Source organism: Hippocampus zosterae, chromosome 11 (genome assembly GCF_025434085.1).
Source record: "Hippocampus zosterae strain Florida chromosome 11, ASM2543408v3, whole genome shotgun sequence".
Classification (NCBI taxonomy): Eukaryota; Metazoa; Chordata; class Actinopteri; order Syngnathiformes; family Syngnathidae; genus Hippocampus; species Hippocampus zosterae.
The window spans coordinates 21,100,386-21,127,064 of record NC_067461.1 but is presented as its reverse complement, the minus strand read 5'-3'; the positions used below and the strand labels follow the sequence as shown (position 1 = coordinate 21,127,064).

At 40.9% G+C, this 26,679-nt stretch overlaps 1 protein-coding gene across 1 annotated transcript; it reads left to right on the top strand.

Annotated features, from left to right (window-relative positions):
- Positions 1–988: 988 nt before the first annotated feature.
- Positions 989–26,114, top strand: LOC127610727 (cytosolic phospholipase A2 beta-like). The gene is made up of 24 exons (XM_052081192.1): positions 989–1,073; positions 1,162–1,292; positions 1,873–2,001; positions 3,239–3,273; positions 3,363–3,405; positions 5,273–5,345; positions 5,435–5,571; positions 5,744–5,872; positions 6,832–6,872; positions 6,972–7,014; positions 7,117–7,171; positions 7,522–7,646; positions 8,192–8,281; positions 10,061–10,095; positions 10,229–10,367; positions 11,866–12,002; positions 13,918–14,140; positions 14,226–14,340; positions 14,542–14,679; positions 15,708–15,800; positions 19,658–19,837; positions 20,101–20,273; positions 21,745–21,931; positions 25,125–26,114. Exons 1-24 carry the CDS (start codon positions 989–991, stop codon positions 25,334–25,336), a joined length of 2,748 nt encoding a protein of 915 aa, XP_051937152.1. The 3' UTR covers positions 25,337–26,114.
- Positions 26,115–26,679: the final 565 nt, after the last annotated feature.

Sequence of the window (26,679 nt, the reverse complement as noted above, 5' to 3'; positions counted from 1 at the left end):
TCGGTAAAGGATTTCATGCAATATCAATTTTACCTTCAGATGCAAGGCATTCTCTGAAGAAGCAGCGTTGCAAATAGAAACTTCTACCTATAAATTGGTGCATTATGAAAAGCATGACTATTGCCGTTAAATAGTGAACCCAATGCATTTGTGTATGTTTTACTGAACATGACCCGGTGAAAACAATAAATAATACATAGTTTGGAAATTAATTCCAACCACAGGGCAGGCTGTGGCAAAACTATAAATCATGACATTCACATTCCTGTGGCTCTCACAAAGTTTGAGTTCACTGCTGTCTTTGTGGGTTTTTTTTTAAACCAAAACACTTCCAGGACGTCTCCCTACAAGTTTCAGTCATTACACTATACGTGTGTATGCATGTGCGTGTGTGTAAGAGAACGTTGACTGGTCTGTTTAACAGTGTAGAGCCGGCCGGGATGGTTAACTCCGGTCCCCGAGGGCCACCAGCCTACATTTTTATTTATTTATTTTTTAATGTATCCTCCGACAACAAACACACCTGATTCAAATGATCAGCTCATCCCCAAGCTCCGCAGACACCTGATAACAACCCTAATGATATGAATCAGGTATGTAGGAAGAAGGAAACATCTAAAACATGCAGGATAGGTCACCTCCAGGACTGGAATTGCCCATCCCTCCTGTATCGTAGCTCATCGAAAATAATCTCGTGAGAGATTTAGTTTTGGAAAATACAGTGTTACATCATGTTGAGTACTGTACTGCAGTGTGACTATACAATACTTTGCATGACTGTTTCAGTACTATTTTGAATACTACTTATACCATTCCAGCAATATTTACATGAGATTATTGCAATGTATCGTGTTAACTGTGCACTTCAGTTTTTAATTGCAAATATTCTTTAAAAAAATATCCAAATGTCTCCAAGAAGTTCTTTTCTTTTAATTACTGTACTTAGATGAACGCCCCCCCCCCCCGTCCCCCCTTTTTTTCTTTTTGCATGATTCTACACAACGAGGCTGTCTCTTCCCACACGTTGACTGTCACCGTACTGAAGGCAGAAAACATTCGCGCAAAAGACTTTGGTTTGTGAGAATATCATTTTCATCTGAACTAAAGTGATTCTTTTTGTCATATTTTGTCCAAATCAAATTTTTTTAATTCATATTTCAGGGTCAGAGTCTGATTGCTATGTCACGCTGATTCTCCCACCTGCAATTGTTTTCAAGACAACTACTGTGGAAAATGACAAAAACCCAGAATGGAACCAAAGCTTCAATTTCACACTCCACAATAATTTCCAGGTGAGCCCTTTCAAGATAGCAAGGACTTTGAAACTTCACGTGGAGCGCAAAACACACATCACAAAATGCAGGGAAGACGTTGACTTTTCTTGGAAAACGTTGTTGACTATTTTTATGAAGATGTTCTGTTTTATATAATTCGCATGCTTATTTTTTCTGGAATTACACAGCAAAAATAAATAAACAAATAAATAAATAAACTAGACTTTCACAACCTATGCAATATCTCAGCCAAAAGAGAAAGAGTGCCCTATGTGCTGCGTCAGTGGTGACTGATCATCGTCGGTTGCATCCCCAAAGCCATCACTTTTCAGAAAACCCCCAAAACACTTAAAAATTGGTCGATAATTGGTAAAAAGAACAGACCTCACAAGAAGGCCTGAGCCCAGATTCGAGCCCTCAACCCATACACTGTTGAGGCAGATGTGCTAACCAATCAGCTATTGTGACATCCTATTATTATTATTATTATTATTATGAATACTATTATTAGTCACTGCATCTATGAATGTCTGTGCTAAACCTTGAATTGTTCTCACATTTCAAGCTATAATCTGTTAATATTGTGCTATGTTCCCAGACTACTCTCCAGATTCATCTGTATGATGAGGACCCCCTGTTTGATGAATTGATTCAAACAATGGTGATTGATATCAGCACACTGACAGAAGGGAAAACGGAAATCAAGGAATTTGCCATCCAACCTGAGGTATGTATGTGGGGGGTTCGGGAGCGGTGGGTGTTCCGTCGGCAAAAGGGAAGTCCTTTTATTCATCCAAACAGGGCAATGTGCAAAGTGTCTGCTCATCATCGCGGATTTCGGGTGAGACTCAATTCATTTACTTAACCTTTTGAGGGATAGCGGTCACGATAGTGGACAATTTATCATGTTATTAGATTACAGGGTGCATGAAAGGGTTAAAGTTCATTTTGAGCCTATTTAAATGTCCTTTTAAAACCTCTACTCATTTCACAATTTATAACTTGCATTCATTTTAACACCTCGCCTGGAAAAATCTTTGAACGCACCAGAAGGGAGCAGCTAGGTGTGATGATCCGGGCTACGGGGTGATGGACATGAGGAGGCATGGTCCATTTGCACGCTATTCGTTACAACTACTGTACATCAACATTTAGAGACTATTTCCACAGAAATGCAGTAAAACTCATCTCTATTTTTACTCTCAATGTGGTTGTTTTCGAAACATTCAATTTTTCAAGGGACGTTTGGCAACGCTGCTAGAAACACACAATAAATACAAGAGCACAGTGTAAGGTCAAATCAGACACACATGGACCTCAATGTCTTTGAGCTATTGGCTGCTTTTTTGCTGGGCCGACACCTTAATGCTAACTGGAGTCGCCGGTGCGCCGATTCTCTGAAAGTAGTAAAAACACACCCTGACAATTTAAACATGATCATTTTTGTGTCACCAAATCGCGACCTTTGCTTTCCACAAGATACTGTTGACCGTGTTTTTTTATTATTTCTTTTTTTTTTTTTTTTGCCAACAGACCTTACAATAAATAGCGATATGCACGCACACCACAATGAGCAACAGTCGGAACAGGCCGAAAATGAATAAAAGCTAAAGATACAAACAAACAAATCTTTTTTTTCCTCACCCATCTCCTCTTGGGACCAGTTCGCTGGCTCCCGGTCGATTCTGATCGACGTATTGGGCACCCCAGCCTTAAAATAAGAGGTAATTCGCTGACTAGCTGTTTGCGCATGAGCGGTGATGCAGGCATCTGATTGGTTGCCCTCTATGTTAATTAAGTAACGGATTGATGATAGGCTGATGTAGTACATTCTGTGTAGTTAGCGCCTTGTTTGAATGGCATCGCCACTGCCGAGGCATTTTCGATGTTTGTCGTGTGAACATCATCATCATCACGCATGTGGTCCTTGCCTAATTTTCCTTCGACGGTCTGTGTCTTTAAAGGGTAAACTTTGGATCGCCTTTACGATCAAGGAGAGGTAAGATTTTTGGAGTTGTTTTTTTATTTAACAGTTTAATTGACTATTTCATCTGAAAATGTCACTATGTCTGTTTATCTTTTCTTCAGTGAGAGGAAAGCTGTGAGCACTTTCAAAGGCTTTTCTTTGGGGGTAAGACATTTGGAACTGAAATGAACTTGGTTCTAACAGTGATGCATATAAAATTTACATAAACATTTCAGATTGTTTACACAAAAATGCAGCAAACATACACGTTCACTGTAAATAAATGAGAATGTATGGTATTCTAGCTATGAGTGGTCCATAGCAGAAAATCATTTAAATGTCATGGTAAACACAGCGGCCCGGTGGTCGCCGTATGTTTGACACACCTGCTCTAAATTGTCCCTAGGTGTGAGTATGAGCGTGAATGGTTGTATATGTGCCCTGCGATTGGCTGGCAACCAGTTCAGGATGTACCCCGCCGACTGCTCGAAGACAGCTGGGATAGGCTCCAGCAACCCCCCCCCCCCCCCCCCCCCCCGCGACTCTCATTAGAATAAGTGGATCAGAAAATGGATGAGTGGATGGATGGATGTTGTTCACTTAGGGTGGCATGCTTGATGGTCTGTTAGCATGTCCGCCTCACAGTGCAGCGGTGCAGAGTTTGATTCCGGCTCTGGCCTTCCTGTGTGGAGTTTGCATGTTTTCCCCGACCCTGCGTGGGTTTTCTCTGGATACTCCGGTTTCATCCCACATTCCAAAAACATGCATGGCAGGCGTGGCAGGTTAATGGGACACTCTAAATCAGGGCTACCCAAACTTTTTCCTATGAGGGCCACATAACTTTTCCCTTCTCTGATGGGGGGCCGGTGTCAGTTTGCAACATCAACGATCGTAGGGGAGCTTAAAAAATTTATTCTTTCCCAGAAAGGCACACATAACCAAATAACCCTTTCCAGGTTCTTTACAGAAAAAAAGTCAGGAAACAAATAATAACAGTATTAATGAAATAAATAATAACTCAATAACCCTCTCGGAGTTCTTCACAGAAAAAACAGGAAATAAATAATAATTAAACAACTCTCTCTCTTTATAGCCCCTTGAAATCCACAAAAAAAGAGTTCTGCCATCTACGAGAACGCCACCTATCTTGTCTTGTTTATGTCTGCTACTGTCTTGTTCACGTGTTCTACTAATTGATGTAAGACACAACTAAAACACTGAAACATTCTATGGTGTGTAAATAACTTTGTGACTTTGATTTCAACCCTATTTGCGTCATGGGTCATTTTGCCCCGAAGACCACCTTTGTACTTTTTTTTGTACAGCTTCCATGGAAATGTGAATAAAAACAACCTTTCAATTTTTCTGCAGTTGGGGACAATCTAGGAAAAGTCATAACATTTTAAGTTAAAAAAAAGATCATTTAGGGGGTTTTGGGGCGCTTTTAACACAGTGACGGGTCATTTTGACCCGAGGACAACAGGAGGGTTAGAGGGTCGGGTCAAATGTGCCCACGGGCTGTATCCGGCCCGCGGGCCGTAGTTGGGGACCCCTGCTCTAAATTGTCCCTAGATGTGAGTGTGAGCGTGGATGGTTATTCGTCTATGTGTGCCCTGTGATTGGCTGGCAATCAGTTCATGGTGTACCCCGCTTACTGCCCGAAGACAGCTGGTATAGGGTCTGGCACCACCGCAAACCTCGTGAGGATAAGCAGATTAGAAAATGAATGGATGAATGGATGGGTATATACTTGCCACACATTAAGGGGATGGTTTTTCCCTGTATAAATCACAATGAATTATTGTGGAAAGAAAAAAATTGTGTCAACTTGATTAATATAACAAATAATAAATACAGTTAAATTACACTATATATTTCGGTCAAATGAGTTATTGATTACTTCATGTCACACCGAAAGCTGTTATGTTACAGTATATTCAGGTGATTGTTTGCACGAGATAAGTCCATCTAAATGCTGGCTTATGAGGGCTTTTTCCAGCTGGTAATCATTTATTATTGGCTCCCTCAACAGAAGGAAGGGGTTTCTTACTGGAAATTAAATGTGACTGTACTAAAAGCCAAACTGGGTGATTCCAAAGATTACTGTAAGTACAACTTTCTTCCCGTGTATCAAGGACACGTCAAGTCAAACAATGATTCTTGATGGTTCCGCTCCTTGTTCACTGTGTTTCAGTTTCGGAGTCAGACTGTTATGTCAGTCTTTATCTTCCTACGGCAAATGCAAGTGCATTCAACACAAAAACAGTGCAGAATAACAACAATCCGGAATGGAATGAAACGTTTACCTTCAGGGTGCCCTCCCATCTGAAAGTAAGCCCACATGGAAGGATGAAAGATGGGACTCTTTTATCATAAGACGGTGTCCTCAAGTGCAGCGTGTTTGTATTACAATTTAAAAGACCATTTTTACCCTACTGGATGGTGATGTCACACATTGATTTCAAAATTACAGACTGTGCTAAGTAGTTTGATGTTCCTCCAGAATGTTTTAGAGATCAGGCTGCTTGACGAGGACCCCGTTTCAGATGACCTCCTGTCAATGACTATGTACGATCTCAGCAACCTCACACTTGGCAAGAAAGAAAGAATAGCATTCAATTTAAATTCTGAGGTAAATGCAAGCACGAGTAACACTTTTGGGAGGAGTGGGGGAGGGGGGTATTCCTTGTCGAAAAGTGTTAATACCAAAATGACTGCAGCGATTTGTGAAATAACCAGGATTGTGAATCAGCATATACGATAGTCTCCTCCGTGACTCTGACAGACGACCGTCTGGCCAGTGCGAATTCTAGTGAGGTGACAAAATGAGATCTCTTCATGCATGTTGAGGTTGCAGCATGTGGCAGACGCAATGTTTCAAAAATACAAAAACCCATATAGGTTATGTCATGGGATACTTTTTTGGCTCCATCATCTGTCAAAAAAAATTGCTGATGCACGTCGTCATGTGCATGTTATGCATATTTTAAAAGCTGAGTTTCTGGAGATTTGAATTTTACGATTGTCAAATTTGAACTGCAACTTGAGGAGACCTCAAGCTTTGATCCTGTAGTGTTTTCAAGTCTAATCAACATTCTAAATTCATTTTCAAGGCAGATTTTGTGAAAAGAAATTAGACAAACATAAGATTTGCCTTTTCTTTCTGTTTTCAAACATCTATAGTTCAGTGACAGGAGCACTTAAACCGATTCTGACTGTTGGGGGTGGGGGTGTTCAAAATAATTACATTTTGAATATTTCATAAAGAGACTAAAACTATGCTGATACTCCAAATGGTTCAAGAACAGCTACAAATTTACTTTGGGTGCACCTTTTTGCAGGTGCTTTTGGCAAAGTTGCCCTCAGCCTAAGGGGCTATGTTTCTTCTGTAGTTTAGGGGATTTCATCAGTGCCTGAAAATTTTATAACTGCACTTCTTAGAAACTTTGGGCTTGGTGTAATCTAATCCATTTTGGTTTTGGTTTATGTCTGTTGACTGCATCTTGTTTACCTGATATGAGATCTTCTCTCCTCATTGATGCGTTTCTGTGTCATGCTCCTCACCTTGACCGTGTTTCCATGCTTTTTCAGACAACAAACCAAATTTTAATCCTGTTTGAAATGCTCCAAAGGTGACACATTTTGCACTTTTCATCAAATATTTGCTCTCAAATGTGAAAAGTACATTCTTACCAAGTACCTGGTGTTTGATTTTTTTTTCTTGTTTTTAGCGAGGAGCCTCCAAGTGACTATGTCAGTAATGGCATTCTCCTGGTAAGCCACATCAATTGCACTATTATGCATTCAGTGTATGAACCCTTTCAACTGTTGAGTTTGCATGTATTTGCTATAATGTCTAATGTAACTTTCCTTTAGGCTCCCCCGTTCTCTGCGTTGGACGTCAACGTCGACAAACTTCTAAACAATTATGGTATGGTACTGATTGTTAGCTTTTGCATAGCCAAATAAATCCGAGTGGGGCGTACAACACTGTTTCTGTTCAACAATACCACATGTCGACTTATTACAGTTTACACTTGTCTGGACTCAACTTAACAAACTTGTAAGATGCATTTAACATTCCAACACATTAGAAACTGCTTTGATTCAGAATGATTTGGACGAATCAAATAATCCACTTTCTGGATATGAACAATGGTGTCTACAGGTACTTTTGAAGTGATGGCAAATATAAAATTATTGACATTTGTGCAGTCGACATATATCCATGAGAATTATTCATGAAAATTCAATCAAGGATTTTCTCCCTGTTTTCAATAGATTCCCTGGGTAAAACGATAAAGCTTTGTGGGGCCTGTCCCGAGAATCAGAGTTTAACAGCAAAGGAAGCCACCAGGCTGCGTTTTTTCATTAACAGAGACTTGGCGACCGAACTTGGACTGGCTGTGAGTTTCAGTTGCACAGATAATATAACAAGGGGTTAATTATTACTTCTGTCAAGGAAATGTAAGTAATCAGGATGTATGTTATGTTGGTGTTAGCTCTAGGCCAAGGGTGTCAAACTCATTTTAGTCACGGGCCAATTTTTGATGTTACGTCTTCCCTCGGAAGGCCGTTATGACAGTGAAACCACAAAATTATTCCTTGTACAAAACAAATAAATAGATTACTCATTTTGATATCAGTCAAGTCGATTAAAAGAGATTGTTCAATTATTGTTCAAGTGAGGGTAAACGGGGTAACAAAATTATTTCAAATTCTCAACGTTATTGATTACACGTGACAATTTGACATTTCGGTACAGATTTTAGCAAGTTGACACACGTGATTTGCTTTCGGGGGCCACATAAAATGACCTGGCGGGCCGGATCTGGCCCCTGGGCCTTGAGTTTGACACCTATGCTCTAAGATGTTTGCTAGTGTCTGTGTGGCTTCTCTTGGAACCTGATGCAAATGGTGGGATTCAACTATATTGCATATTGTTTTTCAGACCTCTGCTGTTGATGCCCCCTCGAGTGTGGCAAGGCTTCAGCCACTACCACCTGAACACACTTGCAAAGTGTCTCTTGTTATTGATCAGGTAACAATTAACCTTTATATCAAAAACCCTGACGATTCAGTCTAAGCTATTTCAAGGAGTGTCATTCTTGTGAGTTGAGGGAAATGTTCAATGAAGTGAACAGTAAAAGTAGTAGAGGTAAGTAATCTGAAATATTAGTATTATTATTTAATGATATGATATGGTACTTTTGACTATACAGTGATCCCTCGCTACTTCGCGGTTCGTTTATCGCGGGTTCAGTGCATCGCGGATTTTTTCAAACATATTAAAAAAAATTTATGTTTTTTTTGTTTGTTTTTACATATACATGGAGTGCAGTACTGTATAAGTTGCTCTATGTGACTCGCTCTTGTTTTGCAGCTTCTCGCGGACCGTTTGCGGACAAAATATATATATAACTTTTTTTTAACCTGTTTAGGTTAATTGGACGCTACTTCGTGGATTTTCGTTTATCGCGGGTGGTTTTGGTCCCCATTAACTGTGATAAATGAGGGATTGCTGTACTGTATTTAGCTGAAGCAATGGTTATTACCAGGAAGCATTTCCTGCATTTTGGAAGAAACCATATATCATTTGTTCATTTGTTTTTCAAAACAAAACAGGAGCTCAAAGAACCCGAGCAATGACTGGTTATCTCAATATTCTTTCCAAATATTAAAATGGAAAAATGGATAACAACTTGTTTTCGGATTTCCGATCTAGCACACAAATGTAAAATGAATAAAACAGATAATGGGCGATTTGGAAGTTTCTTTCAATTTGGATATTTTCGTTTGCTCCAATTTGTGTGACTGGGAAAGAAAACTTGAATCGGAAGCGAGCTTTTCCATGACTTATAGGAGCTTAATTTATTGAGACTTAGGCACAGCAGACTTCGTAACTTTCATTCGTTAGTTTTTTTTTGTTGTTTGTTTGTTTTGTTTGTTTGTTTTTGTGTGTGTGTGTGGGGGTGGGGGTTGTGCCAACATCAGACGTGGCTATGATTTCCAAAAGTATTTCTTGACACAAAAATGCTGACTTTTACAGAAATAGTAAGTTGAAAAACAGTCTCCAGTTATCTTAAATTCACTTGATGTCAGAAAATTGCAATCAATTTTCACCAACTATATGTGGCTGGTTAGCATGTCTGCCTCAGAGTGCAGAGGGGCAGGGTTCAATTCCGGCTCTGGCCTCCTTGTGTGGAGTTTGCATGCTTTCCCCGTGCCTGTGTGGGTTTTCTCCGGGCACTCCGGTTTCCTCCCACATTCCAAAAACATGCATGACAGGCTGATTGAATTCTCTGAATTGTCCCTAAGTGTGATTGTGAGCAGAAATGGTTGTTTGTCTGTGTGTGCCCTGCGATTGGCTGGCAACCGGTTCCGGGTGTCCCCCCCCTACTGCCCGAAGACAGCTGAGATAGCCTCCAGCACCCCCCGTGACCCTTGTGAGGATAAAGCGGATCGGAAAATGAACGAATGGATGGATGGATGTGAGTGTGTGGAGAGAGAGAGAGAGAGAGAGAGAGAGAGAGAGAGAGAGAGAGAGAGAGAGAGAGAGCGAGAGAGAGAGAGAGATGGTTTCTGCATTGAAGCTTAGTAAACCAGCTGTAAGCAAATCAAAACCCTAGCTAAATGTTGACATAATAGCGTTAACGCTAGCATTAGCTTCATTGTCGAGCACACTACGTCAGACATAATTTTGTTGTATCAAAAATAAACTGAGGTGATCGACACAAAACAATTTGTAAAGATTGTCACTTGACTGGTTCGATGACATAATAACTTGTGATTTGACTGATGTGTTTCCCCTCTGCCACAGGACACCGTGGATTTAGATGTTGAGACACATGAGTGGTAAACAGCCTATTTTTTCTTATGTGCTCTAAATCAAAATGTATCCAGTACCGTGTCTACTAAAATTTGTCTATTGGTATTTGCCAACTGTTGATTCAAATCTGTTTGTTTTTGTTTCCATGATAATCTGTAGCGTCGATGACCATATTGCAGTCCGTCTGGATTTTGACATTCCACCGCAAGAGAAAGAATTTTTGAAGAAGAGGAAGTTAATTGTGGGGCAGAATATGCAAAAGCTCTTTGGCCTTGACTCTCCACCATCAGCAAGCCAGGTGAAGAATTCATCTTGGAATTTTGTTTTGTTTTGTTTTTTGGACAAGGTCAATGTAAGTCACGCTGGTCATGACGTTCGGGTCAGCAATCCAGTCTTGCACTTGAAGTTTATGATGAGCCAATCTCCAATCAAACACAATTTCAACTCACTTGTCAAGTCGTCACATACTTCTTGATCGCTGCAGATTGTCAAAGTCCACCAAAAACTGAGAGCCACATGAACTCCTCTAAATTTTTACACTAATAGCGTACCAGCATTCGTACTGAAAAGGCAATGCTGCCCACCACTATGGTCCAAGAAAAGTGAAAAGCGACAATTGCAAGAAAGGAATGTTGTACGATTACGCTTTTTGGTTTTTGTTTTTGCACTGGATAATGTTTTTGTCACATTGCGTGGTGGTGGATGACCCCAAAAAGCAGGGGAGAGGGAGGAGTAGGTGCACTTGACGAATTGTATTGATAAAATACAGAGAAAACTAGGCAGCCCGGTAGTCCAGTGGTTAGCACATCGGCTTCACAGTGCAGAGGTACCGGGTTCGATTCCAGCTCCGACCTCCCTGTGTGGAGTTTGCATGTTCTCCCCGGGCCTGCGTGGGTTTGCGTGGGTTCTCCGGTTTCCTCCCACATTGCAAAAACATGCGTGGCAGGCTGATTGGACGCTCTAAATTGTCCCTAGGTGTGAGTCGGAGTGCGAATGGTTGTTCGTTTCTGTGTGCCCTGCGATTGGCTGGCAACCGATTCAGGGTGTCCCCCGCCTACTGCCCAAAGACAGCTGGGATAGGCTCCAGCACCCCCCGCGACCCTAGTGAGGATCAAGCGGCTCGGAAGAAGAGAAAACTAAATCCAAAACAAAAAGAAACCAAAGTAGCAAACCAAAACCATCAGTGAAGCAAAAACCTAACAGTGACCGACACATGACTGAAATAAACATGACAGGAAGGAACAAACAAACAATCAATGACCCGACACCGAGTGGTCGTGCCAGGAGTCCTTTTAAAGTAGTAATTACAAAACGACCAACAGGTGTGCAGCTGCAGGAAGAGCCGTACAGTGGCACCTGTTGCTCACAAACAGAATCATGACAGTTTTATTTTTTTATTATTTTGCCTTCCCAATGAATGTTTTTATTTGTATGTATGTAATTATTTCATATTTTTTTAAAACAGGTGACTGTATATTCTTGTGTATTGAATTATATATTCTATTTTGCATATACAGTATATTTTCATTATGCCATTTAATGCATTTAAGACTGTATTAAATGGTGTATTATGTTTGAGTTCAATTGATGCAATAATTGAGGCATATATATATATATATATATATATATATATATATATACACACCTGTATGTGTAGAGAGAGAGAGAGAGAACATATTTCTCAGTTATTACTCATGGGGCAAATGCATTCTAAATAGGAATGAATCATCCTTGAACACTGTTTGTTTGATTTTACAGTTACCACTGTATAAATGAAACGTGTATCCTTTATTTAGGTGCCAACTATAGCAGTGGTGGGTTCAGGGGGAGGATCCAGAGCAATGACAAGCCTGTTGGGCAGTCTAAAAAGCCTCAAGGAAATACAAGTCCTCGATATTGTATCTTATATCACAGGAGTGTCTGGATCGACTTGGTGAGTTAAATGTTTCAGCCATTCAAATGGAAGGAACTTTGTTGTCATCTTAAAATGTGCTTCAAAAAAAAAAATCTCTCTTTGTCATCCATCCATCCATCCATTTTGGAATAAGCTGATCCTCACTAGGGTCACAGGGCCCGCTGGAGCCAATCCCAGGTGTCTTCAGGCAGTAGGCGGACTAGATCCTGAACTGGTTGCCAACCAATCACAGAATCTCTCTTTATATTTTGAAAGTGGATACATCACTAAATATGGGTGACTGTATCACAAAATGCTGTTACACTCTATATGCCACTTTCCAAGCTTCTTCACGCTAATGCCTACCTCATACAATGATGAGAGACAATAAAATGAATGACATGCCGGCTCAGTCGTAGCCCGGCCAAACAAGGTCTGCGTCAGGTGCTGGGGAACCAGAGCACCTTGATGAAAAATGGGCTACTGGAACAAAGCGGAGATGGGCGAGATGCGATAACATGGCTCTGTTGGAATGCTACTACTCAAGCAATCCTAGTCAGAGGGGTTACATGCAGAGAATGTGGGCTAAATGGTTACTTCGAAACCCACAGTCACGGTTGACCACGAAACAACTAGTAGCTCAGTGTTCCAACATCCACAAACGGCAATTGCTGTCACAACTTGAGATTGATGAGGTGCAGCGCAGGTTCCATGGTGAAGGGCCCCAGGCTGCCAGATCAGAGGAGGAGGTCATACCAGAGATTGGGAGGCAAGCCCCAATGAATGCAGATGATGAGATTGTAAGGCCACCCCCAATTAAAGAGATGCTGAGCGAGGCAGCAACTGACCTGAAAGCTAAGATCATGGCGAGAATGAAAGCTGTGCAACCTAGAAACCGATTACAACGGCTATGTGAAGTACCACCTGTAAGTCTCATGGAAAGTGTGAATGCAGCACTGAGGGCGATTCCGACCGTAACGTTCACGGAAACCAATGAGCTGATACATGCTTCAGCATCAGTGATCCTCGAGATGCTCGGCTGTAAGAGCAACCATGGGAGCCATGAGATATGTTACCCACCATGGAAAATACGGTTGGAGGCTAAGATCAAGGTGGCTCGGAAAGATGTGAGTAAATCGACGGAGGCCCAGAGAGGTGTGATGAAAAGGCCGATGCCCGAGAGGTACATCCAGATGACCATACCTGAAGTACTAGAAATTGCCGAACAAAGGCTCTAAGCCTTGTCCAGCCGGCTAAAGCGGTACACAACAGAGAATGAGGCCAGACGAATAAACAGGCTGTTCGCGACTCAACCTGCGAAAGTGTACGCTCAGTGGCAGGGTCCTAACAACAGAGCTGACCCACCAAGACTGGAAACTGAAAGGTACTGGAAAGGCATATGGGAGAAGGAGGTTGCACATAACAGCAGTGCACAATGGCTGGTGACCCTGAGAGAGGAGCACAGCAACCTCCCAGAACAGAACCCAGTTACCATAACAGAGGCAGACATACAGGAAAGAGATACCAGAGGAGCCGAACATCAGCTCCTGGTTGACAGAACAGTCGCACAAGACTGCAGGTCCCGACATACCAACCTGTGCACAGTCTGGATTGATTACAAGAAAGCCTATGACTCTATGCCACATACATGGATCACTGAATACTTGGAGTTGTATAAGGTAAAAAGGACCCTAAGAGCCTTCGTTGCGAACTCGATGAGGATGTGGAAAACCACACAAAGCTAAGAATATCAAACAAAGAAATACTTGTGAAAAACTGAATGACATAGGTGGTGCCTGAGCCTGCTCTTAAAAACATGTGTGGTATTTTTGTGAATGTAATACACCCCAACATTGATTTTTTTTTTGACAGAATTCTCGGGCTAAGATTTATGATTGACCTATGGATTCTCATTTTGAACTTTTAACACTATTGACATTTTCATTGTGAATAGGACTATGAGTGCCTTGTTCAGAGATGCAAACTGGTCACAGGACGGCATCGATCGTGTCATCGCTGAAATAAGAAAAGAGATCTGCAAGGATGCCCTGAGTATCTTAACTCTGGAAAAAATGGAATACTATAGGCGCGAAATGGAAGAAAAAATTAAGGAAGGACATATTTTATCCCATACTGATTTGGCAGGCCTGCTGTATGAACAAACTGTTTTTGGCGAGGTGAGTAATTGCTCACTAAACTCACACATTGCTCACTTTTTTTACATTGCAAAAGAATATTCTGAATATTGTTCAACTCTTGCAGAAAGTGGTCAATACGCTCTCTGAGCAACGGAAGACGGTAAATGAAGGCCAAAATCCTTTGCCCATATACACTGCTGTCAATATGAAGGAGAGGATGGGCTGTGAATCAGAAGCTGGTAAATATCATTGGAGGGGTTGATCATTCTGGCGCACTGCCAGCTGTTGTATATTTGCTTATAGTAGTGCAATAGATTTTGTTGACGCTAAATAATAACGCATGAACAGTTGATATGTTGGCAACATAAATGCACCTCAACATAAGGAGCATTTAAGTTATTTTCCAGAATATCCCTTTTCTCTTTATTACCAATGACCAGAGTGGTGCGAGTTCACCCCCTATGAGGTTGGCTTTCAAAAGTATGGTGCTTTCGTGCGTGCTGAAGACTATGGCAGTCAGTTCTTCCTTGGTCATCTCATCAGAAAACTCCCAGAAATCCGCATCTCTTATCTGATTGGTATGAACGTGGCTGCTATCATTCTCACTCATCCAGGTCACTTGATTCTGAATCGATCGCAATTGGACTGTTCTGGTTGTCTGCGAAGCCCTTTTACTTTTGTCAGGGTTCTTCAATTCATGCACAAGGCGATTTAGGACAGCACTAATTTGGTTGTTGGTGTGGCATGTTTTAGAACATATGTTGACAAAGCCATCCTCCATGAAATGTGCCCAAACATCTTCTGGCGCTTAGGACTTTCTCCCCAAATACATTTCATTCATTCATTAACTTCTATGAGGTCGGCGTTTGTTGCACTGTTTGAGCTTTGTACATGATGCAGGCACGTTGTCGCCGGACATAAATTTTCCCGGGGATGAATGGGCGCGTAGCAACCAGGTAGTCGGAAGGTATTTGAACAATGAGCATCGAATGTACTGCATCGTCACATCGACAAAAAAATTCAAATCAACCTGTTTTGCAAGCCTTTCTTTTGCCTTTCAAAGGCTTACTCATTGTACATGCAAACATTAAACCGCGTAAATGTCAAATTTGAACATGTCACACATATATATTTGTATGTTTATATCGTTTGAACAACGCTATGCATAAAACAGTGGGCGGGAAAAATGTCCTTAGGTGTGAGTGTGGGCGTGGATGGTTGTTCGTCTCTGTGTGCCCTGCGATTGGCTGGCAACTGATTCAGGGTGTCCCCCGCCTACTGCCCGAAGACGGCTGGGATAGGCTCCAGCACCCCCCGCGACCCTAGTGAGGATCAAGCGGTTCGGAAAATGGATGGATGGATGGAAAAAAATATTTTGATGCCATGCGACCTTTAAGGTTGAAAGACCATCTTTACACAAAGGAGGAGGCTAACAACAACACCGCCACACACACATACACCGCCGTCCTGTTGTCCCTTCCAAAGAGACTCAGTAATAATTCATTCTCAGACAACTAGAACTTGCGACTGATTCAAGACAATTATGAAGAGACAATTCCAGACACTGTACATGTTTATTTGTTTGTTTGTTTTTTATCCTAATCAGGAATATGGAGCAGTTTCTTTGCAGTCACCATGTCTCAATTAATGACCCACGCCAGTGATGAGACCGTAAGCGGACCACATATGGACAACAAAGGTAAAGCGAATGGACTAAATAGAGGACTTAGAATATATTTGTTTGTATTTAAATTACTTTTAGTCATCCATTTATTTTAGTCATACAAGTCAAGTCAAGTCAACATTATTTATAGAGCACTTTCAAACAGCCATCGCTGCAAACAAAGTGCTGTACATGGAGCGATTTAACATACACAATAAACAGTAAGACGAATCCGTAATAAAGGCGGTAGAAAGCACCAAGCAGTAAAATCAAGAACAAATCTAAGTCATGCTGAGTCGAACACCAAAGAATACAAGTCATCAATACAAAGGTCATCTACTTGTCCAACATATTAGGATATTAGCAGAATGTACTGTAACTCATTACAAATGAAATTTACATCAAGTCTTTTAATCTGTGCCATTGTTGTCCATCTATCCATTTTCTGAACCGCTTTATCCCCACGACTGTTGTGGGCGTGCCGGGGTATATTGGAGCATATGCCATCTGTCTTTGGGCAGTAGGTGGGCCTGAACTGGTTGCCAGCCAATCGCAGGGCGTGCATAGACGAACGACCATCCACGCTCACAAACACACATAGGGACAACTGAGAGTGTCCACTTAACCTAGCATGCATGATTTTGTGGGAGGAAACCGGAGTCCCCGGAGAAAACCTACGCAGTCACGGGGAGAACATGCAAACTCCACACAGGAAGGCCGCAGCCTCAAATCGAACTCCGCACCTCTGCACTGTGTGGCAGACGTGCTAACCAGTGGACCATTGTGCCTCGCCATTATTATGAAAACTCAAATTATTCCATATCAAGATGTAAGACAGGATGTATATGTACAGTATGTGATAAAAGTTTTACAGGCAGCCAGGAATTGAAAGAAGACTCACAAAAAGCAATTACCATATTTTCTGCACTTTGAGGCGCACCTAAAAGCATTCAATTTTCTCAAAAGTGCGCCCTATAATCTGATGCACCCTATATATGATGTCTCTCTGATGATCTCTTTATACTGTATTCCCCATTGGGTTGTTTCCCTGTTAGTGTGTTCCTTTGCCAACTAGTGTTGATTATCAGCAGGAACCAATTGTCACCTAAAAGGGTTTTGCCTGACACAAATTTACATGTGCATACGCCAACACACACTCAAACAAACAAACTACTTTGTGAGCTCTACGCAGCCATTATGTAACAAAGATAATACCAAAAGCATAGTTAATTGACTAAACAAAGGAGACAAGCAAGACTTCGAAGGAGATTTAGCCCCTTGTGTTTATGAGCCTTTTTGTTGAATCCATTGTCTTCATAACTTTTGCTTTCATTTATTGTTTTGCAATGCCATTTGTATTTATATGTTTCATGTCCGTGTTTGGGACCAGTTCTCTTTGCTACAACTGCAGCAGTTGTGAAGGCTCTATATGAGTGGTTTTCAAAGTTTTTTAAGCCAAGGCGCACTTCTTTCATTGAAAAAATCTCGCTGCACATCACTAGCTGAAAATGTGAAAAAAAGAAGCTTATTTTACAATTAACGTGTTACATTGTTACCATAACCATTTTTTAACATTGAATAATTATGTTATAAAAGCTTGAATTTAAATCAAATAAGCACAAAGAAAAAAATATTTTATAATCTTGCATATTTGTTTCACCGTAGTCCTGCATTCATGCGTCGCAAATTCACTTGTCTCTTGTCTAAACACAAGGCACTTGGCTAGCTGTTGGTGCTCCCTAGCGGTATGAAAGTGTTTTGGCCAAAAAAAAACACTTTCATACCGCTACGGAAGGAAAAACTCCAATTGCTTTGCCATGTCCCCATTCCTTTATGTTGACTCCTGACACGAGCACATTGGTTCGCTCGACGAGAGCAGCTCGCCTCATTACAGCTCCTACACAGGCATATTACTTGACTGCAACAAGAAGACCGGGCTCTTCTGTTTGCCAGATTTTGGAACAACACCAGTGGACTTCCCTGCATCTAAAACAACGTGTGAAATACCAGAGGTTCTGGGTGAGGAGCAAGATTCCATAGCTCCCAGCCAGGCATCACAAAGACCAAAGGATGAAAATTCAAAGTGGGCTTCATAAACTTGGAACACTTCACTATAGAAGATGACCACTCAGCGAAGTTGTTTTATTTTTTACTGGTATTATTGGAGGTCTTGGCCAAAATCATGCTCAGCAGGCTGGTCAAGCACATCTCAGAAAGTGTGCTTCCAGAAACTCAGTGTGGCTACCGGAAGACTAGATCCACCATTGACATGATCTTTGTTTTAAGACAGCTAATGGAGAAAAGCAGAGAACATCACAAGGACCTGTACATAGCCTTCATCGATCTCAGCAAAGCCTTTGACACCATCAACCGTGAGTTGCTCTGGAAACACCTCTCCAAACTTGGGGTGCCACCCAAGTTTCTCAGCATCCTCCAGCAGCTGCATGATGGTATGCAAGCCAGAGCGCTCATTGGAGGACTCCAGTCAGAGCTCTTCAAGGTGAAAGTTGGGGTGAAGCAGGGTTGTGTCTTGGCTCCAGTGCTTTTTAACATCCTCCTTTCTGCCATTACGTGCCTCTTCCACCGTGGCATGGGACATGAAGACGGTGTCCATATGGAGTACCGCCTAGACGGAAGCCTCTTCAACATCAGACGGCTCCAGGCTCACACAAAGACAAAAATCTGTCAGATCTGTGAGCTTCAGTATGCTGATGACTGCACTATACCAGCTCACAGTTCAAACTCTATGCAGCACGCCCTGGACACCATCTTCAATCTGTACCAATCCTTTGGTCTTCAGATTAACATTAAAAAAACTGAGGTCATGTTCCAACTCACTACCCCAACTTCCACATCCCCCACCTTTCACATTAATGGCACTCCACTAAAAGTAGTGGACCATTTCACCTACCTTGGCTCCACTTTATCTTCAAATTGTTCCCTTGACACTGAAGTCCACACCCGTATTAATAAAGCATCATCATCCTTTGGTCGCCTACGCAGCAGGGTCTTTGAAAACCGAAACCTGAAGACCCGTACCAAGATTGCTGTGTATAATGCAGTATGTCTCTCCACTCTGCTCTATGGGTCAGAGTCATGGACTCCATTTCGCCGGCACATTACTACCTTGGAAGCCTTCCACATCCGCTGCTTGCAAAAGATCCTCGGCCTGTCCTGGGAAGATGGAATTCCCCATACAGACATCCTCAAAAGCACCAATTCCATCTGCATGGAAGCGGCCGTGGCGAAGAAACATCTTCGGTGGATCGGACACACCATTCGCATGCCAGACAACCGCCTGCCCCGCCAGGTCCTCTATGGCCAACTGAGAGGTGCAAAGCGTTCTGCTGGGGGGCAAAAGCGACGCCTCAAGGACTACAGCAGGGACCTCCTAAAGCGAGCCAACGTCAACCCCACGCAGCTTGAAACACTTGCACTCAACAGACCAACCTGGCAGATCACTTGTGCCACTGCAATCTCTCAAATACACACCAAATTAACTAAGCCATACGAACCGAGAAACGCATCAGCGGGCAGCTGATACCCCCCTGGTATCCGGTTTCCCTTGCTCCATCTGTGGTCGAGTCTGCGGCTCAAGGATCGGTCTCTATGCCCACGAGAAGTGGCACCAGTGACACCAACATACTTGTCACCCAAGTATGTTGGAAATGGGAGAGGGAGTTTATCGTCATTCGGGTTTATCATCATCCATCTCTAAAAGGAAGTAACCCAAGTTCAATTTAATGTCAACTTCTTACACCCACTGTAGTTTTTGTGGATTTGATTCCTCAAATTTATTGAATACAAAATTCAACTATCATCAAAGGAATTGCTGCTTCTATATCAATGATCCATGGTCCATTCACAACCCGATGTTTTTTCCCTTTTCGCAGAGCCTGAAAACGAGCCGTTGACTCTTGATACACAACATATGGAGCCATCCTCAGTCGTCTCCAGAATCATCAGTGACGTCTTAATGAATCGCCCATTTAGTTCTAAAGAATACAACTTCATGCATGGTCTCTTTCTGCACTCAAGCTACAATACACATAGCAACTTCACAGCCTGGAAAGGTACGTAAATGTTTTTTTTTTTTTTTTTTTTTTTTTTTTTTAACAGCTTAAAGCTTATTTACAATGCATGATGGGGAAATGGACATGAATGAAAATAAATTCATCTGTTTTACTGTTTTTAGTTCTTAATAACAATGTTAGATCTAAGATATCCTTTATTTGTCCCACTGTTACATCCAATCTGTATTGGGTCGCACAATGGATATGATGGTTGAGCTTCTTTTTTCATTTCATGACATGAGCCCCATTTATTCTCTTTCCAGAATCACACCCTGATGCTTTTGCAAACTTACTGACACCCAGCGATTCGTTTCTGCAGCTTATTGATTCTGGTCATTGCATCAACATCGGCTGTGCGCCCGTCCTACGTCCTGAGAGAGAAGTGGACATTTTCATTTGTTTTGATAATTCTTGGACCCCAAGCGACATCTTCAAGGTAAAAGTGAACCTCTTTCAAGGCAATGCAAGACAACTTTATTTATATAGCACAGATCATACACAGCGCAACTCAATGTGCTTCACAGTTAAAAGCATCAACAAACACTGAAGACATTCACAGAGCATAAAGAACAAAAGCAGCTTGTTAAAATGACTAAATTTGGAAAAAAAATGAAAGAAATCGAAAGTAGCTTTCTAAGATTACTAAAAGACCATTGAGTGAATTTGATTTTTAAAATGCTAAAAAGATGGGGGGGGGGGGGGCGGAAGCATCATTTTAAATCTAGATTAAAATGCATTTGCACTCTGGGATGATTTCACCTTCAATGGAGATTTTGTTTTCAATTTGCATGCAGCATAACAGTTGAATGCCACTTCACCATGTTTGATTTAAAACCTGGGCTCCACTAATTGTCCTCAGCCAGCGGACCTCAAATTCCCACTGAGGTCCATGTGGTTCATGTGACCAACACATGAACCGCATCGACACAGTCCAGGCTGCGTCGACTCATTCCATGGGGATGAGTCGACGTAGCAAAAGCCCGCCACACAGTGTTTTCTGACTTCGAGCGTCGGCTAGGCTAGTTTAGCTGTTGTCGTAGTTCAAAAGCTTCTTTAATATGTGATGTGGGTTGCGTCGGCTCCCTGAGTACGTGCTTGCGCGCACAGCACAGAGCAGTGGACTATCGACTGCTGAGGCGCGCTTCATTCGAGTGACGTTGCTACAGTAGGTACATATTATGGAGCAGCTTCTGGACAAACACAAATTGTCCGCCGTGTAAAGCAATTTTGATCTCCTTTTGGAAATCCACAGCATGCAAGAAACACAACACACTGAAATTTAAAACACTGGAGAATCTTATTTTTCTAAATAAAAATTTGTGAAGACAAAGCCCACAAGCATCCTCATTCACATGATTTTCCCATTATTGAAACACATTGCATGATACAACATGAATGCATGGATGTGAATGATATTGTATACACTCCATCATCAAATCAGTCAGTTCAGTCTGTCAAGTGGGTTGACTGCAGGGATTTTGAAGTTCCAGCAGGTGGCAGTGGTCAGCGACACAGTATCAACACAGTGTGTCAGTGTGTCGGCACGCCTCATGAGGCCTCATGGACCCATCACTAGCAGGCAGGAAGGAGGAGCAGGGTGAACTTGACAAATTGTATTAAACACTGAGAAAACCAAATCCAAACAAACAAAGTCATGGAAACAAAAATAATCCAAAGTAACAAAAACCATGGCTGAAGCAAAAAACATGACAAACAATGACCCGACACCCAATGGTCGTGCCAGGAGTCCTTTTAAAACAGACAACTGATGACACAATGACCAACAGGTGTGCAGCTGCAGGTGGAGCCCTACAGCGCCACCTGTTGGTCACAAACAGAATCATGACAGATCTCTTCTCAAGTAATTACAATGTTCCACTCATCATTCATTCCTTTTTTGTTCACAGGAACTGAAGTTGACAGCGTCTTACTGTCAAGACCACGACATGCCCTTCCCTCGTATCGATTTTACCACCCTGGAAGAACAACCTCAGAGAGAGGTTTACATTCTTGAAGATATGGAGAATCCTAAGGCACCAGTTGTGATTTACTTCCCACTTGTCAATGATTCATTCAGATATTTCAAAGAACCAGGTGGGTTCATTTAAAGGGCTGGACCCCAACTGCATCCGCACAAATGGGCAAAAAAAAATGGTCAAATAAAATCACAGCCAACTTCACAACTCATGATATCTGAAATGGATGAAGGCATCAATACGCTCCTGTGCCATTCTTTGGTGGCAATGGGTGCTCTTTTAGAAAATGTTCCAGTGAGGTTTGATTGGATTCAGGTCTTTCGAAAGGCTAACCAGGGTGTCTAGTCACCATTGTGTTCATCATCGACTGACGCACTCAAACAAAATGAGGATTGGTATGGTCATGCACCAAAAAGAACAGGGCATAGCCTGACAATGGGTCTGAGGTTCTTGTCCCAACTGAATATATGTACCGGCATAAAGTATTTAGGATACAAAAAAAGTAACTATTCCATGCCAGTTTCAGATTACAATTCATTCAAGGTACATTTATTGAAAATGTGGATTATGCTGCAGGATTACAGTTTTAATGTAATCCACCCAACATCCGTAATAGTGATTTTTGTTTATTTGTTTGTTTATTGAACATAAAACATATACAGTAATAATTTGACAGAAAATAAGGTAGATAAAAAAAGTAAAAAGAAAGAAATCAGTCTTCATTCAACACAGTTATTATGTTCAAGGGAGTAGGATGAAGTAAAAAACTTATCTAGTCCTACCCCGTTATGTGTTTATATCTACTAAATCATTTTTATATCAATCAGAAAAGAAAAAGTAAGAAGTCTCCATTAAGGCTCATACTTTACCCTTAACCGTGATATTTTTACAGCTTTTGGTTTGTATCGGGATTATATACATCCTCACCCTGGCACTCTTGTGTCAATTTTCTCTTGTATTTATAATGGATATTTCAATACCTTTCTCTATTTATCAATTTACTGTAGTTCTGATTTATCATTATATTTAATGTTTAGAATTTATCATTTTAACTCTGATTGATGTAGGTTGTTTGTACTATTTTTTTTTAATTTGTTTTTGAACTCAGCAAGCGATTTACTCATTTTTAGGTCCGTTTCGAGATTATTCCACAGATTAACACCTTTGCTAGATACACTTCTTTGCTTGATGTTTGTTCTTGTTTTGAGTTTTTTGAATAAGTTGGTACCTCTTAATTCATAATTGCTTACTCGAATTTCGAAAAACTTCTGAATGTTTTGGCAGAGCAGGTTATTGTGTGCTTTGTACATTAATTGGGCGATTTTAAAGTCAACCAGGTCATAAAATTTCATCGTATTGTATTTGATAAATAGTGGATTTGTGGGTTCTGTATATTTTGATCTATTAATAATTCGAATTGCTTTTTTTGTAGTTTGAGAATAGGGAGTGTGTTTGTTTTGCAGGCATTTCCCCATATTTCCACACAGTAGGTCATATATGGTAATAATAATGAAGTGTATAATGTGTACAAAGATCTCTTATTTAGCACTTCCTTGGTTTTGTAGAGGATCCCTACGGTCTTGGCTATTTTTCTTTTTACGTTATCGATATGTGGTTTCCAACATAGTTTTGAGTCTATTACTAATCCGAGAAACTTGGTTTCATACGCTCTTTCTATTTCAATTGAGTTTACCATAATTTTAGCTTGGTGTTTGATTGGTCTTGTGCCAAAAACAATTAACTTCGATTTTTTCAGGTTAAGTGACAATTTATTTCTGTCGAACCAGTTTTTTAATTTGTTTAATTCGTTTTCTACGGTTATCAGGAGCTGTTTCAGATTTATTCCAGAACAGTAGAAAGTTGTATCATCAGCAAATAGGACACATTTAAGTAGTTTTGAGACCTTGCAGATATCATTTATATATAAGATGAATAGTTTTGGACCAAGCACTGACCCCTGAGGAACTCCGTGAGTGATTTTCAGTTGATTCGTTTTTTTATTGTTGAGTTGCACGTACTGATATCTGTTTTCTAAATAACTTTTTATCCATTTATAAGCTACACCTCTAATGCCATATCTTTCTAGTTTTTTCAATAATATGCTGTGATCTATTGTGTCAAAAGCTTTTTTTAGATCTAGGAAAACCCCGCGATTCTCTCCCACATTCAAATCCCATTTCAAAACCCACTTAACCCATTTAAATTGATCTCTTCTTTTGTTTATAATTTTATCTGTGGTTTTATTGTTTTAGTTCTTGATTGTAAAGTGTCCTTGAGTGTTGTGAAAAGCACTTTATTATCATTATTAATAATAATGTGGGGTGAGAGACGGCGCATTCGAGTCGACGCCTGCTCTCAAACTTGCTGGCCAAACAAGCATTGACAGAGTTAAGTGGATACCTGTTCATAATAAAGCCAAATGGAATGTCGTTGGTTATCACACGTAAGATTTTTGTTGGCCAACAAGAATATGAGACCGGGTCACGAACTGGATATTTGTTGGTCTTAGCGCACTCAGTTTCAAAACGGTGTGGGTGTGTTTGTGTGTGTACGTGAGTTGAGGGGGTTGCAACAAACTCCTCTTTTTTATCTTTCACTAGTTGTGACAAACACTGGTCATGTGCAAAGCTCTGAAAAACTTTATGAAGCTAGCAAATCTAAACTCCCTCACGAGGTGAACATTTCTCTATCCATCCATCCATCCCGCTAGCATGGTGCACAGGTAGTTTGCATGTCGATCTCGTTCCTCACAATTTCTGTGCTTTGGTTTTGGAATTGCAGGTGCTCAGGCTTCCTCCTGCGTTCCAAAACCATGCTTTTTAAACACCCATAAGGCAGAACAGACCAGACAAATACTGTATATTAAAAAAACATAACCTCATGGATCAAGCGGATTCAAGATGAATGAATGAACCTCGTGGTGTTTTTTTCCTGATGTTTGAAAGTTTTAACATATTTGGTATCGGAGTAGTCCAAAAGTAATTCAAAGTAAACAAGTTACATTAATATAATGGAACTTCTATTCCATTACTTGCCACGTTTTTTGTTTGTTTGTTTTTTAACAGCAACGAGTAACTATCTCACAATGCATTTTAACGCTATCAGGGACAGAGGTTACTACAGTGGACAGATACCCAGGTTATCGGGCTACAGGTAAAAGGGTTAAAGTAACCCTCCCATACCCTGATCACAGCAATCGCAGTTCCACTTTCTTGCAGGTTTGCGCATTGATCCGCGTGTATCAGCAGATACATTTCAGATTTTATACCAGAAAGGCACAAACAATGATGGTCCTCATTTTAACTTTGTAGGTGTGAAACGCGAGACTGCAGAAGAAATAAAAGCTGGAGAGGTGGATGTGAAGAGCAGCAACTCCCCTTTCAAGACTGAAGAACTTGTCTACTCTCCGGAAAATTTTGACAGTCTCGTGAACTTAACTGCCTATAATGTGGCCAACAACAAGGAAATCATCATTGAAACCTTGCGTAAGGTCTTGAAATCTAAAATGGATATTAAGATATAAGTCAGACCGTGTGAACAGTTGAGATTTATTCATTTAACCTTGAGTGATTAAAATCAGTAGAGTAGACGATATTTAAAAGAGATTAAAAATAATATACACTGCATTGTACCACATTGAGATTCACAACTAGCCTAAAATATAGACCAATTTTTTTGTCCCGCATATCTTGTTCAGGCTCATGTGGAACTGAAGCCTCTCCCAGGTGAGTTTGAGCAAAAGGTGGGAAACATACACCCTGAGACTGCTCACCAGTTAATCACAAGACACCAATAGAGACAGAAAGCAGTTTGCATTCATATCATCACCTCCGGCACCAAACTCACGCTGCCAGCACTAAAGTCTTGGGATTGTCCACCATTCATTTTTTTTTCTAAAACAATTTCCATCAACATATTTAAACGTGTTGCTCATGGGCCAACGAAGAAATTATTACATTTTGTTGTGGAAACCACAAGTGACGTCGTTTTTAGCCTCACAGTCAAGAACTTTTTGGGTTGAAGGATCCCTTGAAGGGAACCCAGAGAACCACAAAATAATGCGGCAATTGAACATGCATTTCCCTAAGTGTCACTTAAAATTGAAAAGTTACCGGTAAGCATGTTGAGGAAAAAAGAAAAAAAGAACACTTCATTTTTAATTGTGATTCTATAATTTGTTTTTCCAGACAAATCATTCAGTCAATAAATACATTCACTCGCAGAAGCAGAGGGATGTGCTTTGTTTAGTCACTTGTTTGTATCATCATGTAATCAAATAAAGGTGTGTGCACTGGCTTCAACCCCTTGATTTTTTTTTAAATCACATGTACAAGTCGAGCATTCCAACTACTGGGGACTCACACCAAACATTTGGGATATTACAAAATAATGGTGTCAATAATTAAATTAGATAGGAAGTGACTTCATGAAAATTATGTTCCTCTGTGTTTAATGGGTTTCACTTTTTGAACTGAACAACCCCACCGAATAATGAGCAATATTGCTAGGTTCTATGATTATTTAGGGGTTTTACATGTTTTTTCTATCTTATCTTACAAAGTAATGCATCATAATAGATGACATGATATTTTCCTTTATGACCGAAATCTACAGAATTTTGTCAGTCATCGTTTAAAGCTTGCAACAGAGGGCGCTAGCGAGCTTTGAATTAAGCAAACCTTTAGCAACACAAAGGGCTTGTGAAGCCTCATTACCTCATGACTGTGGCCCACAGTGCAGCTCCTCAAATAGGAAATGTTCGGAGGAAACTGACCACTGAGCCTAGAATGTCACAATATCATAATCAGAGAGACTGCAGGGAGAGTTTTTGAAAGAGACTGGAAGAGTTACAGAAATGCATTTAAG